Source organism: Nomascus leucogenys, chromosome 11 (assembly GCF_006542625.1).
Source record: "Nomascus leucogenys isolate Asia chromosome 11, Asia_NLE_v1, whole genome shotgun sequence".
Lineage (NCBI taxonomy): Eukaryota > Metazoa > Chordata > Mammalia > Primates > Hylobatidae > Nomascus > Nomascus leucogenys.
Window position 1 is genome coordinate 66,600,789 of NC_044391.1, and position 21,241 is coordinate 66,622,029.

The 21,241-nt window shown below is 33.4% G+C and overlaps 1 protein-coding gene across 2 annotated transcripts in view; it reads left to right on the plus strand.

The window, feature by feature from the left end:
* The window catches only part of ARID2 (AT-rich interaction domain 2), a 183,411-nt gene that overhangs the window by 75,624 nt on the left and 86,546 nt on the right, over positions 1-21,241 (plus strand). For both annotated transcript variants that reach the window (XM_030822678.1, XM_030822677.1), the window contains exons 4-6: positions 9,889-10,022; positions 16,121-16,339; positions 19,892-19,959. In XM_030822678.1, coding sequence (XP_030678538.1) covers positions 9,889-10,022; positions 16,121-16,339; positions 19,892-19,959 — 421 coding nt within the window. The remainder of the gene's footprint in view (positions 1-9,888; positions 10,023-16,120; positions 16,340-19,891; positions 19,960-21,241) is intronic.

Sequence of the window (21,241 nt, forward strand, 5' to 3'; positions counted from 1 at the left end):
ATCCCAACCTTAACAAAGTAATCAAAGTAAAAGCGCCAACTGTGAGACAAATAGACATGATGTACCTCTTAATATATACACTAGGGTAACACTAGGGTAACAATTCACATCTGTAGTATTCCTTCAAAAAATACGTTCTCTGTATCCAATTTAATTATAAAGAAATATCAAATAAACCCGAATTGCAGGACATTGTACAAAATAACCACCCTATACTCTTGAAAGATGTCAAGGTCATGAAAAACAAGGAGAAACCACTTCAGTGGTTCACACACAAAAAATGTGTGTATTGGGGGGTGGGGAACAGAGAGAGAGAGAAAGAATGAGAATAGGATAAGGTCGATGAAGCAACATGTAAACAATTGGTGTATCTGGATCTGGATGAAGGATAAATGAATTCTTTGTATATTGTTGTAACTTTAAAGTATGAATCTGTGTCAGTATAAAAGCTGTTTTTAAAGGGTTCAAGCCTACAGAAACTTAAGGGAAGTTTTTAAATTATTTGGAAAATTCTTTTTTCTGGCTCAGTGTAGATAAAAGAGTTTTGTTTTTTGTGTGGCTCCCCCGCCCCCACCCACCCCCGAGACAGGGTCTCGCTCTGTTGCCAAGGCTGGAGTGCAGTGGCACAATCACAGCTCACTGCATCCTCAACCTTCTGGGCTTAAGTGATCCTCTTACATCATCCTTCCCAGTAGCTGGGACTACAGGCGTGCACCACCACTCTTGGCTAATTTTTTATTTTTTGTAGAGATGGAGTCTCACTATGGTTGCCCAGGCTGGTCTCAAACTCTTGGGCTCAGGTGATCCTCGCACCTGGCCTCCCAAAGTGTTGGAATTACAGGCATGACCCACTGTGCCTGCTGAAGAGTTTTAATATATGACATTTGCACAGTATTTTCAGTCACAAAGGCACATGGTAGAGAGAAAATACTTTTTAAAAAACACCCTTTAAAAAATGTTCCATATTGCGTGAATTTCTTTTAAAAGTAATTACTTGTCTATTTATTGTTGGAATTTCACCTTTATTGTAACGGGTAGATTGTCTTTATTGCCTTGTTTTCTAAATTATCTGCTAGGTGAGATACTGCTCATCATCTAATGTTATCACAGGAAAGTTAGTAAAGTTGGGGCTTTTGAGAAGTAAGGCATATAACTCTTCTCAAGATTGGCATCACTTATAAATACTCTTCAAGAGTACTTACACCACCAAGAAACACTGTGTGGTAAAAAAAACAGTTTTTTTTCATGGTCAATTCATTATGTGATCATAGAAGTCATGAAGTAAATTTTGCTATATGTCAAAAACCTTGTTTACTACATTGAAATCATCTTGTAACACGTTTGGCATTGCCGACTTTCGACTTCTTTGCCACGTTGGTCTGCCTGTGAATGACATAATAAATGATTTTCACATGTCTAATCTTACCCCATAATCTTCCCTTCTTTTCCCCTTCCTTTTTCCTTTTCTTTTCCCGCTATCCTCTCCCCTCATTTTCTTTTCTTTTCCAATTAAAGCACCTGCTTATTCATTGTGGCTTCAAGTAGAATTAACATGTTTTTCTGAAAAGTCTTTTTTTCTAAAAAAAATTATTTGCTGATGAGAACATATCTTCCATGTTACAGCTTTCCTTTAATGACTCACTAAAAAGTAGTTCTTTGTGAATTTTGTTTTTGAAAGAGAATAGTAAATACCATAAGCTCAGACATGCTAGAAACATCTGTACTTGAATTCAGCTATATAGAAACCACCCACACAGTGTAATTTGCTCTAATCCTTGTTTCTTCAACTCTTCAGTAATGTTTTCTTACCATTTTCCAACAGTATTTGTTTTTTTGCCATATCTTCCATGTATTAATTTAGCCATTTTTATCATGAGAAAATGAAAACATTTGTCTTCAGTGATACAGAAGTTAGCTTCTGAAATGACTCTGGTAAGTAGTTATCAGTATCCTTGCTTGAAATAATATTTCGTTTTAAACTTTAACAAAGTACTTCAAATTCTGGATACTTAGTTGTAAGCATACTGCAAAGCGTCAGGTAACAAAAAGTATAGCATTAACCTAGGACAAGGTTAATCATTGTGGGGGCATGTAAATTTATAGTTTAGATCTTCTTTTGATAATATAGAAATCTTTTGGCCTACTTCTTTCATATCTGATTGCATTGTCATTGTTTTTATTTCATAGTATGGTTGACATAGGTTCAGGTGAGAAGCGTCTACTCTGCCACTTTATTGTTTAGTTTTGTTTGGATTATTCAAACTGGTTTCTTTGGAGGAATCTATTAAATTTAGTTGTCCTTTTTGTGAGAGATGGTTTAATTAAAGTTAGATAATACATCTTTAAGTTGACTTAGCCTAGACACACGCAGACATTAGTAAATAGAAAATAACGAATGAGTAAAGGTTCCACTTGTCAAAAGCTAACAAATGAGTGAAGGTTCCTCTCTTATGCATTCCACTTTGTCTGAAATGGGATGAGTAACATATGGAATGCCTGATACGTGAAGTGAGGGAGAGAGGAGGCAGTGTCAATGCATAAATTAAATGTCTTTCCCTATCGGAGTGTCTTATGTGTGTACCCCACTTTCAAGGACCTTTCTTCTACAGAAGCAAGTGCTGTAGCTGAAGTTGGCTTGTAAAGTCCTGAGAAGACCTGTACTGGAAAAAGGAGTTACATTAGAAATTCTCTGAATTGCACAACAAAAGAGTCATAGGAGAGATCCAAAAGTAGAAGTATTCTGAGATTCTTCATTAATTAAATTTTTTTTTCCAGCGAAGCATGGGGCTTCATTTTATTAAATTCCCTTTGGCATCCTTTGTTTACATAATATTATTTTTCTTCTTCGATCCACAGATGAGTTTGTCATGAAATTTTCAATATTGAACTGTCACTGGATTTCCACAATAAAATCTTATAGTCTTGGGTTGTGGTGGTTGTGTTTAATGAGTAAATTAGTTTTTCTAGTGTGTGCGTGTGTGTGTGGTCTTTTTTTAACTGCAACTTTTATGAAGTTTATCATAGTTTTACTGGATTACGATTTTCAGCATAGCTTCCAATCTTTTTCTGTAGTTGGAAACATTTTACATAGCAATGGAAATGTCTGTTCTTGGAAAGTTTGAAATAATTTTTTTGATGTTAAAAAAATTTTTAGATTGTGAAATATATCATGCACACACAAAAAAGCTTAATACGTCATCTAACCCCCCACCTCCAAAATATTTAACCTTACTAATACCTTTGAAGCCTCTGTAGAATGGCAGACTTTAGCTTGTCCTCTAGGTGATAATCATTATGTTGCTTTTCTTCATCATTTACTACATACTTGTCTGTTGCTACAAATATATTCAATTTTTTGCATGCTTATGATCTTCATATAAGTGGAATTATAATGTATTCTTCTGAAATGATTTTTTTTTACTTACCATTTTGTTGTTGGTGACTGTTTGTATGGGTCCATGTCAAATTTGTTAATTTTTACTGCCATATAGTATTTTATTGCCTCAATATGCCACAGTGTTTTTATCTATGCTTTCCTTTATGGATGTTTGTGTTGTTTCCAGTTGCTTTTATTTTAGGGTGTATGCCTGAGAGTGGATTTGCTGCATCATAGGATAGTCTTTATTTTCTCCTTTTTTCTATGTATTTATATTTGCTGTCATTTTTATTTCCCTATGGTGATTTTGAAAGTAATGATCCTGATTTCAATTTTTGTGTTAAGCACTTGAAAAAAATTAGAAACACAGCTGATAACCTATTTACCTTAATATTATTAACCGTGAGAATAAATCTTTTGTTCAGTCTTCCTGTACAAGTAACATACAGAGTAGAGCTTTAATTCTTACTACTTTTCTTTTCCCATTTATGTGGAAAAGTTCTTGAAAATTCAGATGAGTAGTATTGTTTTCAAATTATTTTAATAGTTTTACATCTTTATATTCTTAATTACCAATCACAATTGGTTTCTCTTGTGTATATATAATAGTTTACTATTGAGACTAATATCTGAGTTTACTTTCTGTGCCTGTTATTAGTCATCTGTATTGCTACTTAACCATTCCGACATTTTAAAAAATTTTCCAGCTTTATCGAGGTATAATTGACAAATAAAATTGTGTGATTTTAAGGTGTACAACATGATGGTTTGGTATACATGTTTTGTGAAATGATTACCACAGTGAAGTTAGTTAACACATCTATCACCTTACCTAGTTACCCCTTTTTGTTTTGTGGTGAGAATATTTAAGCAAATTTCAAATAAAGTATACAATTCAGTATTGTTACCTAAAATCCCCATCCTGTATATTAGGCCTTCTGAACTTATTCATACTGTAGCTGAATGTTTGTACCCATTGACCAACATCTCCCTTTTTCCCCTACCACTTTCCCCCTTGGTAATCACCATTCTTTTCTGTGTTTCTAACCATTTCTTAATTTTGATTCATCTATCAGACTATTTATTTGTTTGTTTGTTTGTTTGTTTTTGTCTAGAGAGCTATGTGACTTTATTCTTTCTGAGTCTGCATATCTGAAAATGAATTTCTGTTGTCTTAGGTGAGAAACATCATCGGGTAGGAAACTCCTGTGAAATAACCTTTCTTCTCAAACTCTGATATTTGTTCATTATCTTCTGGCAGTTAATTTTTGGAGAGAAATCAGAGCCTGATTCAAATGTTCTATGTAATTTTTTTTTTTTTTTTAGGTGGGGGTGGGATGGTGGTTCTGGATAGTTCTAAGAATCTTCTCTATTTTTGAAGCTTAAATCTTTGATCAAGATGTATCTGAGTATTTTTCTATTTTCTTTACGTTTTGCCTGGTGACCCATGTACCTGGACACCCTAGCCCCAGGGAACTTTTTGATGTTTACATCCTTTCATGCCTTTCAGTTAAAGACATTCTTCTATTACATCAATGATTATTGCTTCTGTTTCATTTATTCCGGTCTCTCCTATAGGACTACCGGTTTTAAAATTTTTTCTTTCTGTGTTTGAGCTTTTATTTATCATACATATCTTTCATTTTTGTCCACCACTTATTTCCATTAGTTTATTTCCTTTCCGTATAGAAAAGTTTCTCAGGCTTACTTTGTACATTACCGATGTGATCTACATTGTCAAATTTACTCTTTAATGCTCTCTTGTATCTCTCTGTTTTTCTCTCTCTTTTGGAAATCCTAGCAGAGAAACTTCATTATTTTTATTGTTTCCAAGCTACTGTACTTGATTTTTTTGCCTAGTGTTTTCATCTTGAAGTTATCACATCAGTGTCCTGTCACTGGATGACACCAGTCATTCTGTGCTGGTGCTTCTCATAGTTGCTTCACATCCCCTTGGTCTTTGGACTCATTTTGACAAAGAAGTTACAAGTCAAAGTTTATAAAGGACCTTGCTTTCTTGGAAAACCAACTATTTCAACCCAACTTTCAATAAGTCTTTTAAAAAATAGTTGTTACTCTCTGGGTCCCCTTTTGAGACACACTGTCACTTTCTGTAGCTCCTCAGGAGCTAAGGGAAATCCAAATTGAACTTGCCTTTTTAAGTGTTTGGGCCTAGGATCCACCAGTCCATATTACTCTCTCAAGATGTGTTTTGCAAGTTGGCCTTGTGGATCCTTGAAGTTGCTTTAAATGTATCAGAATTTATAAAATTTTTTAACTGAGAAATGATGCTAATATCCCTTTATTTTTCTCTCTAAAGTTTATTGTAATTGGATTTAAAGGGGAAAGTGAATATGAGTCCTTGCCCTATCATCTTTTTTTTGTAACATTTCAAAAGGTTTTGTTAATATGGAAGTGTTTCTGTTATACAGAGTTAATTTTTTTTCCTTGATCTAAGAATAGTCAAGAGTTTTCTTGATTGGTAGTGGTAGTGGTTATTGTTTCAGTTTATAAGTATTCTACCAAAATATTTACAGATGAGGTTATATGATTTCTGAGAATTGCTTTAAAAAAATCTGAGAGAGATTTGGTTGTCAAGATGGGTAACTGTGGTTGTGATAAAACAAGATTGACCATAAATTGATATCTGTTGATAGATACTATTGTGCTAGTCTCTATACTTTTGCATATGGGTTTGGAATTTCACATAAGAAAAAGTTAGTTCTAATTTTACAAGAATTTGATTTCTTCTAAGAAAAAAATTTCTTGAATTGCATTGTGGTTGGAAAATGTGCCCTATATAACATATAATCTTAAATTTATTGTAGTTTGCTGTGTGAATTGATATATGATCAGTTTTAAAATTTCCATTAAGATTCTAAAAGGAAGTCATTATGTGTCCAGTATCATCTTGATGATGATATTCAAGTCTTCTGTAACCTAATTTATTTTTTTGTCTACTTAATCTGTCAGATATTGTAAGAGATACATTAAATTTCCCCACAGTCACTATAATAGTGCTCATATTATTTGATGCTGTTTTGAATGGACTCTTTTTTCCCCCATTGTATTGGTCACATTTAAGCTTTCTGGATTACAATATTTCACTAGTTTTGAGTTAAATATGTAATGTACTAGGCAGATTACTATAGGAGCTCAGCAAATACTTGTTTGAATAATATGTTAACTATTCAAAGTCATGTCATCGATTTTTGAGAAGAAAGATGTGCAGTCTAGCATTTGTAGTTTAATGGGTGAACACAGTAGATCTGTTGATGTGTAAACTCAAGGTCATGTTAGAGAATTAAATCAGAACACTTGCACTTTGAAATGTAACTTTGTGTTTTAGCTGTGTTCCCTGGTTTTTTAATACTTTTTAGTTTTTAGAAGTATAACTGAAAAACCAAAAAAACCGACTTTGTGCTTATTTATTGAGAGGGTGCCAAAATCTTTTTGCATCTCAGTTGGAAATATTTAATAATGGCAGTGAGAACAAGTACTGGTCTTCAAGCCAGGGAAATCAAAATTTCAAAATCATAACTGCCTAAATCATAAATTTCTGGGGATTGGAATTGTGCAAAGAATCTGGAAGAATACTGTTAGACCATTACAAGGGACCAGAAATGATGTATTTTTAAAACCTAATGAAACTTTGAATTGTATGGGTTTTAATGTATATAATAATATATATGGTTTATTATGAGTATATAGTGTTGTCAGTTCACATCTCTTATGTTCCATTTTGGGTGTTCTGGGAATGACAAGTTCCTGTTTATAGCCTTTCTTTACTAACAGTGTTGTTTTCTCTCCCGGCTGTTATTAAAAATGTGTGTGTGTGTGTGTGTGTGTGTGTGTGTGTGTTTTGAGACGAAGTTTTGCCCTATCATCCAGGCAGCTGGAGTGCAGTGGCATAATCTTGGCTCACTGTAACCCTGACCTCCCAGGTTCAAACAATTCTTGTACTTCAGCCACCTGAGTAGCTGGGATTACAGGCGTGCACCACCACGTCCAAGTAATTTTTGTATTTTTTAGTAGAGATGGCGTTTTGCTATGTTGGCCAGGCTGGCCTCAAACTCTTGGCCTTAAGAGATACTCCCACCTCACCTTCAAAAGTGCTGGGATTACAGGCATGAGCCACTGCACCCGCCCTAAAAAACATGTAAATTTTAAATCTACTGTACTAAATGATAACAGCTTATGAAGAGCATCCTAAACCTGTTATTTAATGGTCTTCATTGTTATTTTGATTAGATAACAATTATTTCCCAAAGATTATTTATCTGTAGTCTGTTTTAACCATTCCACAATGAGTTCAAACAATTCTGAAAGATTGTACTATCTAAAATACCTCTATGAATACTATTATCCAAGTGATTTTGTGTGACATATATTATCCTTCATTTGCAGAAAAGATGCCACATAAATTTTGAGCAGCTGTTTTTCCAGTTTACTTTTTATGTCTACATTTATATATATTTTTCTTTCTGTGATACCTGCTTTAGCAATTTAAAAAGAATGGGCTTGATTCATTTACCTGCTTAAGTTCGTTGTGGGTTTATTCTAGAGAAGGACCGCCCCTTTTTAATCATCTTTTTGTTCCGTTTTATGTTCTTAGACTGTAAATTCTGTCTGCAAGGGACATACTCAGAGTCAGGTTGAAATGTGTACACTTGCCTACCATTTTCAGTGCTCAAGGATTATATCTGTGTATATGTCTCTGCTTCAGTATGTTTTATCTACAACCATAAAGAAAAATATTGGATTCATTATCAAGCTACCTGCTAGGAAAGAGTTTCTTGCTCAAATTAGGCTTATGTGGGGAACTTGGAAGTAATGGAAAGGGACAGTTTAATTCTTTTCCAGGTTCAAGGATGTGAATTATTGTGCCTTGTAAAGCTGGAAGGGGAAAATGAGGAATGATAATGATTTTTCATGTCATTAGTTTTTATATTTATAAAATTATAGCTTCCATTCATCCCTCTTTGAAATTTAAGGTTTGGTACTAAAAATAATACTTCCAGGATAATCTTACATGTTCATTGATACCCACCTCCCCTACCTCAGCTGTCTTAAAAAAGCAGAGGGTAAGTAGCTGCCAAGCTTTTAAGTAGCTCCAAATGGACTTAGCACCTGCCTAGATCAGGAATGGTAGAAGGGTTGATCTGTAAAATAATCACATGTAGAACTTTTCTTTGGTAAATGTAAGTTAGTATACATCAATCAGTTTAACTTCTTATCTGTGAAGTATAGTAGCAGCTATGTTAGAATACAGTGTTGTGTTTGACATGGTTTCCACCAGTTGTTTCCCTGTTTTAAAATCACATCTTACTTGGGAATCTTACTATAAACTGGTAGATGATGAGGTATTATGAATTTGAAAATTCAACCCTAGTTAATATTAAGATTGATTATACTCAATAATGGTGATATAGTGGGGGGATACACTGTCTTATAAATTGGTCAAAATGTATTAGGCATACTACTTTTGGATTGCAGTTTGGCTATATTGATGTTTAAAATGAGCATACCTTTCTAATATCAAGAGAAAATATTCAAACAAGTGTACAGATTAAGTTTATTACCAAAAAACAAAACTGAAAATACCCTAAATGTATTGCTAGAGAACTATTTAAATTTATAATGTATCAATAGGATCAAATGCTGTATAGCTGTTACAAAAGAATGAGGTAGTGCAGTATGTATTGGTATATTTAGACCTCTAAAATATATTATTAAATAAAAATATTCTCAGAAAATATACTCAGGTTTGCACATGAACCTGTTGTTATTGCTGATAAGTGAATTTGTAGAGGTCAAGGGTTACAGAATCTTCTAATTTTCACATGGTTTTTATAATGACCATATATAATTTTTACAAATAAATAAAGGTACTATTCATCTACTTGTAGTTGTCATCTGATATTCTCTATTTTTGTATTGTTATTTGAATAGTGGTATGGTCTTTTCTGAAAATATAGAAATACTTTTAGAACCATTGCAATGAGACTGGGCGTGGTGGCTCATGCCTGTAATCCCAGCACTTTGGGAGGCCGAGGCGGGCGGATCATGAGGTCAGGAGATTGAGACCATCCTAGCTAACACGGTGAAACCCTGTCTCTACGAAAAATACAAAAAATTAGCCGGGCATGGTGGCAGTCGCCTGTAGTCCCAGCTACCCAGGAGGCTGAGGCAGGAGAATGGCGTGAACCCAGGAGGCGGAGCTTGCAGTGAGCCGAGATCGCACCACTGCACTCCAGCCTGGGCGACAGAGTGAGAGTCTGTCTCAAAAAAAAAAAAAAAAAAAAAAAAAAAAAAAAAACCATTTCATTGAGTTTATCTGCGGTTTGTCTTACTCTAAACTGGAGTTACTGTTCTAATATAAGAGGTTTATGGTATTTTTCTTAATTTTTTTTAGATTATTGTTTAGAAAAGGGAAACAAATATGTGGTGAGAGTTAAAAATAAGATATAAATCTATTTTTAAATGTTTGCTCTGCTGTTTTTCTGTTTCAGTTACCTAGAAAAGTACGAGAAAGTTCATCATTTTGGGGAGGATGATGATGAGGTACCACCAGGCAATCCAAAGCCACAGCTTCCTATTGGTGCAATTCCATCTTCCTACAATTACCAGCAACACAGTGTGTCGGGTAAATATCACTGCAAATTAACAGGATATAGGTCCGCAGTTTTGAATTAGGAAAATAGACATCATCCAATGAGTTAGTCCCTTCCTTTGCACATGAGAACACTTAAGGCCTTAAGGTAATGCAGCTTTCAAAGATTGACATCTAATTGGTATCAGAGCCCTTTCTCTCACAGGTTACCTGAGAATTTTAGTTGCAGGAATTTTTAGTTATAAAACACTTTCACTTCCAAGTAATGATTTTTCCTTATTGCTCTGACTAATGATCAGTTTATCCTAAATAGTCACTAAAATAAGAAGAGGAAGATCCTGTTAGGATTCAGGAGACCAAGAATTTTCTTATAGAGTCTATTAGATTTTCTAACATTAATGGGATTTCCAGCATCAGAATTCTCAGAAATGTTTCTGATTATTCTATTTTCCTTCCATGGTACCAGGAAGATTTTTTTTTCACTTGTCATTCTTGTAATGGATATAGAGGAATCCACAGCTTGAAAAGAGCTGGACTCAAATTGGAAAAAAATCAACCTGAGTGTTGATACTCTTGAGTGGAGTAGACAGGGGCTCCAGTTTTCAGTGGCTCTAGAGGTCAGGACTGTGATGACTAGGAAGAGAGGTCTAAGGCGATACACATCTTTGTTTTTCCACTCACTAACATTTGGCCTAAAAAAAAAAAAAAAGAAGAGATACTTGTTTTTCAAGCTATGTTCTTTATAAAAATTATAATTATTCTAAATATTTATTATTATTATTTACTGGTACTAGTTCTATACTCTTACAGGTTATCTTTAGATTTATACTGTCTCATTTGTGGACTATCATCAGTATCATCAACTTTTTTTTTCGTATTATCTATTTTCAAAGTTTCTTAAAAGTTGAATTTGACTTCGTATTTCTCCCCTAATCAGTAATGGCTGAAGAAATAGAATCTTCTTTTAGAATCTGCGATCTCCATTAGAAGAGGCTTCATCTGATGCTTTTGTATAATTGGGGTAGGGGTGAAGCAGGGAGTGCCAACCAAATCTAGCTTTGTTTTTAATGAATAGTTTTTACTGCAAGAACCAAGAGTAAAGGAGAATATTTTAAGTCACCTTTAGAAATGCTTGCTAGTAGTTTATGCTGATAAGATAAAATGGGGTGACTTGTTAGATGATGTGCTCCTTGTTTCTAAAAAGAGCTAATGACCATTATCTAATTCAAGGATGTTAAAAAAGATACTCCTACATCGAATGAGATGTAGTAATGTACGAATGACCTTTAAAGATCATTTTCAACTTACAACTCTGTGTGATCCCTGTATTACAGTAACAGCAGAGCTATTAATCCTTGTAACTTAAATAGACTTTGGTGTCTGCTACTACTGTTCCCACTTTTCTAGGTTTGGTCTTGTTTAAAATAGATTTTTTTCCTAAATCTGTTTTTTCCCATTTTCTATTGATCTGCTTTAAGAAAGATCTTGTGAAATATTTTTGGTATTTCGGAAGCCTACAGTGAAACTTACTGATACAGCTACACAGGTTAAAGGAATGATAGAATTGCTTAACTTGTTGTTGTAACAACCCTTTTCTGATATGCTATTATATGTCTGATTTGTTTTAAGAGAATCTGAACAGTTACGTTTTATATGTAACATGTGTAATGAAGTCAGGATTGGAGATTCATGAAGAGGAAGAAACTGGGAACTGATGGGGAACATTAGATTACAGAATATCTAATTCAAACTGAGAAGGGTTAGAATTTCAGGGCAGCATTTATACTTTATATTTTTCTAGAAAGAGCCATAGCAACATCACGACAGTATTCTAAAAATTGACATGATTATCAATATATAAAGCAAATAAGTCATTAATTTTTCTTTTAATGTGTTATTAAGGGAAATAGAATAAGCTCTGTGTGTGTGTGCACGCATGTGTTCTAAAAAAAAAAAAAACCAGCAAAATGAAATTATCTAATGTTGGATTGAGAGTATTTAAAGAAATTTATTTAGAACTTTGAGAAGATTTGTGTTTACATCTTTGATCATACAGCCTTATTCCCCTTGTAGCTTTGGATAAATGTATTTATCCAGAGATACTTTTATTGTTGACATTAAGAAAAGCTGTTCTAAAATATTTTGAATGGTAGTATAATAAATTTCAGTGGACAGTAGTGCTAGAATATAGAACATCATACACTGATAGAATGTGGGCCTGAATTTGCCTTTGAGGATATTGACCACTTTTGGCCAATAACTTTAAATGGCAAAAAAGATATTGTGGGTTTTGCTTTAAGCTTTAAGATTCTTCAACATTGGCATCAGTACATGGTGGTTTTTATCATTCATTTGCATAGGTTTTCATACTGTTTTTGACATTACATACCTAATACTTCAGTTTCCTCCTTTCTCTGTTTTTTTTCCTTGGTATTGATTGGATACAATCATTTCTGCAGAATTATTAGGTGGATTATTATTATTATTCTTATGATTTAATCCAACTCAATCATTTTAATAAAGTGAAGCCAAGTACCCGGTCCATTTGCCTTTTTGGTACTTAAATTTTGGGTTTCATGCAGGAAGATATAAAAACTTTTTATTAGCTATATTTGAATAAAGATTTTCTTTAAGCGTTACATATTCTAACAAGACATTTGGACTACAACAATCACTGCCAATATAGATGTACAGAATATATTGTAGAATTTCTACAGTGTACATAAACAGCACTCCAGGAACAACTCTCCCTTTCTTCTAAATTGAAAACAAAGAGAAGTGACTGCCTAAGATTAAATTTGTCAGTAGTGACCCACTTGTATAAACTTTGAATCAAGAATGTTGAAAATATGGACAGGCACGGTGGCTCACACCTGTAATTCCAGCACTTTGAGAGACCAAGGCTGGTGAATCACCTGAGGTCAGGAGTTTGAGACCAGCCTGGCCAACATAGTGAAACCCTGTTTCTACTAAAAATACAAAAATTAGCTGGGTGTGGTGTCACACGCCTGTAATCCCAGCTACTCAGGAGGCTGAGGCAGGAGAATTGCTTGAACCCAGGAGGCAGAGGTTGTAGTGAGCCGAAATCCACAGCACTCCAGTAGCCTAGGCGACAGAGCAAAACTCTATCTCAAAAACAATAATAAACTTCCCACTTCATTCCAGTTATAAAATTATAGCTACTCAACCATATCTCCTTGAGGGAATGAAAGGAGGATCTTAAAATTTTATAAGCATTTTCTCCTACATAATTCTCTTAGGAATCTTTACCAAGGAATTTTTAATTCGCCAAATGATTGTAATAAATTGGTGCTTTCACTGTTATCTGAACTCCCAAATGAAGCAGACTTTGCTATTCATGTATGCAGTCTCCTATCAAATGAAAGCAAGCATGTCATGCAACTTGAAAAAGATCCCAAAATCATCACTTTACTACTAAATGTTTAAATATAATTAAAGGATATTTCATAATTGTTATGTTTATCTTACTCTAATTGAAGATGTCTTTGACAGAGTCATTCTGCTAAGGATGTATTGAATGGAGTATCTGTCATTTTACAGTAGGAAATAGCACAATTCTAAGATCATATTGAAAACAAACTTTAGGACTGTGACAGATAAGGAATACGGGTTCCACATTTTTTTCTGTTCAGATTTACCTGAAAGCTATGTGGAATGTAAAAATGTAAATTAATTATTGCTAAGACTTGGCTTATTATCAGTCCAGTTTGCAGTATAGAATATAAAAATCTGCTCCTATATTCATAGAAATTTCATTACTTTTTTCCAGATACTTATTGTATGTTACTTATGAGAAATTTCATTTATAAGGATTATCAAAAATGAACAATATATTCTTATTGTCCAGCTTTAAATATTGTAAAGAATCTGTGTCATAGCCATTAATAACCATGTTGTGGAATTTCTTCATTATGTTGGAGACACTTGTAGAATAGTTTAGAATTGAAGAGTTGTGTCTCTTCAACTGTCTGCATTTGGAAATGAAATTCCTTACTTATAATTTTCTTCTGTGGTATGTTGTGACAGTAGATTTCTACTTGCATCCTACTTAAAGAGATTGTGTGTGTGTTTTTTTAACTTTTAAAAATATTCAGATATTTCTGAAATATTCTTTTGTTATTGTTGTTAAGAGACAGGTCTCACTTGGTCGCCCAGGCTGGAGTGCAGTGACTTAACCATAGCTCACTGGAACCTTGACCTCCTGGGCTCAAGCAGTCCTCCCAGCTCAGCTTCGCAAACAGCTAGGCTTACACCACCACAACTAGCTAATTGTTAAATTTTTGGTAAAGACAGCATCTCATTATATTGCCCAGGCTGGTCTTGAACTCCTGGCCTCATGTGATCTTCCTGCCTCAGGCTCCCAAAGTGTTGGGATTATAGGCATGAGCCACCATGCCCAGCCTGAAATATTCTTCAACGTTTAAATTTTAGTTTTTTGCCTTTTCCCTTAAACTTGTTACAGCTTTATTTGAAAAAAATGTACTTGTGATATTTGTCTCAGGACATAGTTGCCAAGGTCTAAACTGCCCCAGTTAGGATTCGGTTATTTCTAAAAATACAACATTTTTTATATATGTGAATTATGATTATATAGTATCTTAGTGTTCTGTAAGCCCATTTTATCCCATCTTCAAAGTTTTGTAAATGTTTTAAATTAATTCTCCTGTGGAAAATCTTAGTTGCTTTGGTTTAGGCACAAAAGCATGAACCATAAAAGTAAATATTTATAACTCAGACTTCATCAAAATTAAAATTTCTGTTTAAAGACACTTAAGAAAATGAAAATATAAGCCACTAACAGGGAGAAAATATGTGCAAAGCAAATGTGAAACAAAGGACTCATTTAGAGTATTTAGAACTGATAATATTAAGTGCTGGCCAGGATGGAGAGCAATAGGAACTCTGTATATTGCTGATGGAAATGCAAGATGTTACAGCCACTTTGGAAAACAGTTTCACAGTTTCTTACAAAGTTAAGGATATACTTATGCGTGACCCAGCAATCCCACTTCTAGGTATTTATGCTAGAGAAATGAAAAAAATATGTGCCAACAAAATCCTGTCTATGTTTATAGGGAGATTTATTAGTACTCACCAATAATTGGAAACAATCTAAACGTCCCTCAACTAGGGAATGGATAAACAGACTGTGTTTAAAAAGGTGTGGACTACTGATGCACATATCAACATGGATATGAATCTCAAGAGCATTTTGCTAAATAAAGGAAACCAGACAATGAAAGACTATATTGTGTGATTCCACTTATTTGGCATTTTGAAATAAAATGATAGGAAAGTAAATTTGATTTGTAGTACCTAGTGGTAGGGGATGGAATTGAGCATGAGAAACTTTTTGTAGTGATAGAAATACTCTATATCTTGACTGTGATGATTAAAACTATACATCTGTCAAAACTTAGAATTGTAGAACTAAAGTTAGCATGGGTTCTACTATGTTAATGATATTGCAGTAATTTGGAACAAGTCCATTGAATTGCAATAGTAAAAAGTGTAGATTAGTTTGGGCACAGGGCTCATGCACGTAATGCAGCACTTTGGGAGGCCGCAGCAGGAGAATTGCATAAACTCAGTAGATTGAGACCAACCCGGGCAACATAGGGAGACCTCTCTCTACTAAAAATAAAATTAGTTGGGCATAGTGGAGCCTTCCTGTAGTCCTAGCTACTCAGGAGGCTGAGGTGGGAGGATCACTTGAGCCTGGGAGATTGAGGCTGCAGTGAGCTGTGAAAGCGACATTGCACTCCATCCTGGGCAGCAGAGCCAGATATGTCTCAGAAAATAAAAAAAGTGCAGCTAGGTCAATTAAAATACTGATTCAAAAATATTTTGGCAATGATGGCCAAATGGTATGTACGTTTTGGTATTTTAATACCTTTTCAAGAATGTAATTTTAATTAGTAAACCTAGGAAGTTTTAAAAGTTGAACGTTTTGAACCTATAATCAGTTTATGTTTTTTAATATATATTTATATTATGTTTTATATATTTTATATATATATATATTTAAAGCTGTGTTCTGTATTCAAGGGATATTCACCATAAAGGTATCTGATCTTTGATATACTTAAGGTATTTTTTTTCTTTGTTAGATTATCTGCGTCAAAGTTATGGGCTGTCTATGGACTTCAATTCGCCAAATGATTATAATAAATTGGTGCTTTCACTGTTATCTGGACTCCCAAATGAAGTGGACTTTGCTATTAACGTATGCACTCTCCTATCAAATGAAAGCAAGCATGTCATGCAACTTGAAAAAGATCCTAAAATCATCACTTTACTACTTGCTAATGCTGGGGTGTTTGACGACAGTAAGTTTTAAACTGAATGTATTATATAATTCTTCTGTAAAAGTTTTTTTTTTTTTAAGGTTTTTAAGGAGAAAGTACTTTTTTGTTTGTCAACATAATAGCATTCTTTATTTTCTGTTTTTATATTATGCATTATTTAAGATAATGAATGTTTGGGGGGTTTTAACCTTAAATATTTGAATAGTAATTTTGTCTCAGTGTTTTTGAAGTAAAAGTCCTGGTTTTTAAGTTGGAGTAATATATAGGTTTCCTGAGTTGAGACGATTGCTTGCTAAAAGATTTTGACAAAGAAAACTAGGATCTGGAAAAAATTGTTTTCTGAAATCTATTTCTGCTAATGTGTGGCTATAATTTTTAACTAAAACATTTTAGGTCAATGCATTTGAAAATTTGCCTTCTAAATCATCAAAGTAAGGCTTATCGAAGGCTTCATATCATTTTTACTTGTAGGGTTTGCTAGTTGTGGGTTTTGATAAATCAAATTCTTCATCTCTTCTGAAATTATCTCTCATTAAGGCTGGATTACCACACAGATCAAATTACTCAGTTTTCTCTTGCAGTTTAATAAAGATTTAGAAATAATATTTTGAAATCTTTCACTGCTCAGTTTTTCTTTTGTAAAATATCTGTGTTAGCTGAAGTTATTGGTATAAAGTTATTTCTTGCTTTCCGACTCTCCCCAACTCCAACCCCATTTTTTGCTAGAAGTATATCCTATTCAAGTATAAGGTATTGACATACATTGAAAGTATTTTATCTTTTAGGAAATTATATATATAGCACAGTAGTAGAGTCTTTGAGAGAACTTGTTACAACATTTTATGACTTTTTGTTTTTATCTTTAAATAGTGAGATGTTTGCAAAAGAATTTATTTTTCTGCAATTTGATTTGGGTCAAGTAGTGTTTTATTTGGGATTATTTAGGTAGGATTCTTTGAAATTTGGCACGTATTTTATATTGAAAATGGTTTTGAAATTAAATAAAAGTAAAAATTAGTTTCTTAACTTGCCCAAAACTATTCTTGGTTACATGGATGGGGATGGGAGAAGAAAGATGGTTAGTTCTCGGTTTCTGTCATAATTTTGAAGATGTAAATTTGATGGCTTTTCACATCACTTTTATATTCTTTGATTTTCGTTATTCTATTTTGATCTTCCAAATACAACTTTCAGCATTTAATGTAGAATGGAGTTGAAAATTGTTTCACATTTTGTAGAAACCTTAAAATGAAGCCTTTGAAAAGAATGTATATTCTCAAACCAGAATAATTTTAAGTCTTAACATTTAATCATTGAATAGGATTACATGTAAATAATTTAAGTTGGGTATATGATAGAAGTAATCTTACCAGTTTGGGTGCTCTAAGACAAGACCTTGTTTAGACTGAATTTATCTTCATGCATTTTTCAGGCATTTTATTTGTTTAAAAGACTAAATTATTGTGTAGTATAATAATGCAAAACAGCATTAATTTAGCAAGTGCCATTTGGGTATAGTTTCTATCATTCGAAGTCACAGAAAGTTTGGTTCCACAGTACATCAGGACTTTATGAAGACCTTATATTTAAAACAATAGTTTTATATGATAAAAATAATTCTCTTTGGAGTTTGAAGGTTATAGACATATTTTATTTGGTTAGACTTTGAGAGGCTTTGATTTGATTTTTAGGGCAAGAGATTTTAATTGAGAGAGAAATGTAGATGCCACTTCTTTTAGAAAGTAGAATATTTACATATTTTGTGTGTTTAAAGAAGTATAATAAAAATTCTATGTGACAAGAAATTTCATTTTTCAATTTTATGTTTCTGCCCTGTATTCTTTTCCCAGAGATGTTATTTGCTTGGTGGGTTTTTCGTTTGTTTTTTCGGTTTTTTTTTTTTTTTTTTAAGAGAGAATCTTTCTCTGTCCCCCAGGCTGGAATGCAGTGATGCAATCTTGGCTCACTGCAACCTCCGCCTCCAAGGTTCAAGCGATTCTCGTGCCTTAGCCTCCCAAGTAGCTAGGACTACAGGTGAGCACCACCGCACCTGGCTCATTTTTATATTTTTAGTAGAGACAGGGTTTCCTCGTGTTGGCCAGGCTAGTCTCAAACTCCTGTCCTCAAGTGATCTGCCTGCCTCGGCCTCCCAGAGTGCTGGGATTACAGGTGTGAGCCACCATGCCCGGCCCCTAGGGAAGTTTTTTATAAGGATGTTTCAGGACAAAGAAAACTTTGTCTGTCTTTAGTGGTGTGTGGGCTTCATTTTGCTGGTTAAGCTGCTACTTATATATAAATTTGATATTTTATGAAATGCTTTTTGAGGTCACTGTAGTTAATTTGTTTATTCAAAACATTTACATCTGTTTTTATATTATTTCCTCACGACCCTAATGTCAGTAGTAAAATCATTAGTAAATATAATTTATGTTTAAAATGTTGCTATTTCTCACCTTTTTAAATATTTTGTAAGATGAAAATTCTTATTCTAGCCAGAGTACTTTACAAACTTTATTTTACTCAATTTTAACTAAATATTAGGTTCATACTTAAAAGGTAATAAGACTGCCAAGAGTCCATAAATCTCTTATGAGAGAAAACATACTCACTTGTTATGCTTGTCATAACACGTCCAATAAGGAAGCTTAAGATTTTGTTTTTTTAAAGATTAACGTTCATAATGACTAGTTTTTCTGTTAACAGTTGTCATTATATAATTTTCTTTTGGTGTCTAAAAGCAGTAACTTTCATTATGGAGTTAATGTGATAGTTGATAAAGGATTTACTTAATTTTTAAGGGGAAAAATATATTGTATCACAGCTTAGACATTTGAATCATACTGCTTTATAGTCTGATCCTGTATTGACAATTCGAGCTAGCAGCATAAAGGAGAAAAAATAATACAGGATGTACCTATCTATGTGCCTTAAGTTTTTTGGTGGGGAAGTGAGGGCCACATGTGGATGAGAGACAGAGTGTTGTTAAGAATAAGCTTACGAAAACAGATGGTTTGACTTTTCAAAAGTCATAAAGTTGTTGATAAGGCAACTGTATCGAGAAACACAAGCATGATGTAGGCCTGAGAATTTTCCTTAAAGGAGATTTACGGGAATTGTGGGAATTATTTCCATGGAATGCCTTGCTGTGTATGTTTTTTGAAGTGTGAATTATGCAAGTATTTCTGAAATTAATATGATGATTTTAAATGATAACAACCTGGAAATTTAATAGCAATAACCTCAGTTTGCTTTTTTAGTATTTTTCTTCTGTATAAATGAAAGCCAATGTGGAGTAACTCTTAAGTACTCTTCACTTCTTTATTGTCTGTATAATTATTATAAAAAAGAGTCTATATTATTAATTTGTAGGAACACAAATTTTCTTTAAATCTAAAAACAATGTATTTCAAAAGAAATTATTGTGACTATCATTTACTGTAAAATAATTTTTAGTGCACAAGATACATTAAGATGTAGTTTTGTTGTTTTTCCAAGCCTACCTATTATTAAATAATTAATTGAAAGAATTTATTGCATTTTATTGAATGTACTATTTATTTATTTGTTTTTTAGCTTTAGGATCCTTTTCCACTGTGTTTGGAGAAGAATGGAAAGAGAAGACTGATAGAGACTTTGTTAAGGTAAATCATTTTAATTAAAATGTTGAATCATTGAGTTACATGTAGCTAAGCCAACAATAGATCAGTGGTTGCTTATTTAATATACATAATACTACCTATACTTTTATCTTTACCTAATACATATGCCATACACGATTTTAAAGTTGTGATTGAGTTGAGTGAAAAATCTTTTAGAATACCCACGAACAGACATAAAATTTTCATTGATTTCCGTGAATAGTAACAACAATAGCAATAAACAATTGAATGACCCTCTTCTCAACCGGGATTCTGAGAATGGGTTTCAGGAAGTTTTCATTTTTATGTGTGTTCTGAAACTGTGCAATTCAGAAAGGAATGAAGGGCCAGATCTGCCATCAAATCCTCAAAAAGAATAGGTCTAAAAGATTATTAAGTGTCCATCTAGAGGAAAGTTTCTGGGAATATATTTCTGAAACAAAATGTAGTTGTGAATTTCAAGTGAGAAACTACAAAATGACTTGAACAAATTGTTTTGTCACTTGTCTAACTTTGCTGGCTTTCAAGGAAATACAGGATGCTTCTTTTATTTACTCTCTAAGGGTACATTTTATAGTATTACTATTAATAGAACATTATTGTTTAAACACCTTTTCTTTAAAACTCATGAGATACATTCGAGTATGATTACTTTTCATTCTTGCTGCGACTTCAGCTAAAATTTCTAAATCTATCCACTTCGTTTCTTAAAAGTAGCTCTCTTGGGCTGGGTGTGGTGTCTCACACCTGTAATCCCAGCACTTTAGGAGGCTGAGGTGGGAAAATCGCTTGAAGCTAGGAGTTTAAGACAAGCCTGAGCAACAAAGCTAGACCCCATCCGTACAAAAACATGTATATATTTTTTACTTCATTATACAAAAATATTAAAGAATTAGCTGGGCATGGTTGTTTGCACCTGTAGTCCCAGCTACTAAGGAGGTTGAGGTGGGAGGATTGCTTGCTTGAGCCTGGGAATTTGAGGCTGCAGTGAGCTATAGTTGTGCCACTGCACTCTAGTCTGGGTGACAGAGCAAGACCCTGTCTCTAAAATCAACTGATAAATCAATAAAAATAAATAAAAAATAAAATGATACCATGGTGTTTTAGGGAGCTACTTTATTTTTTATTTTCATTTATTTACTGGTGTTTGATTAATCACTTAAATATTAAAAATCAGTTGTAAAAATTTTGATATTGTCCAGACAAAATAGACTAAGTCACAGAACAAAAAGAGACAAAAAAGGTAATTACATAATGAAAAAAGGGATCAATACAGCAAAAGGAT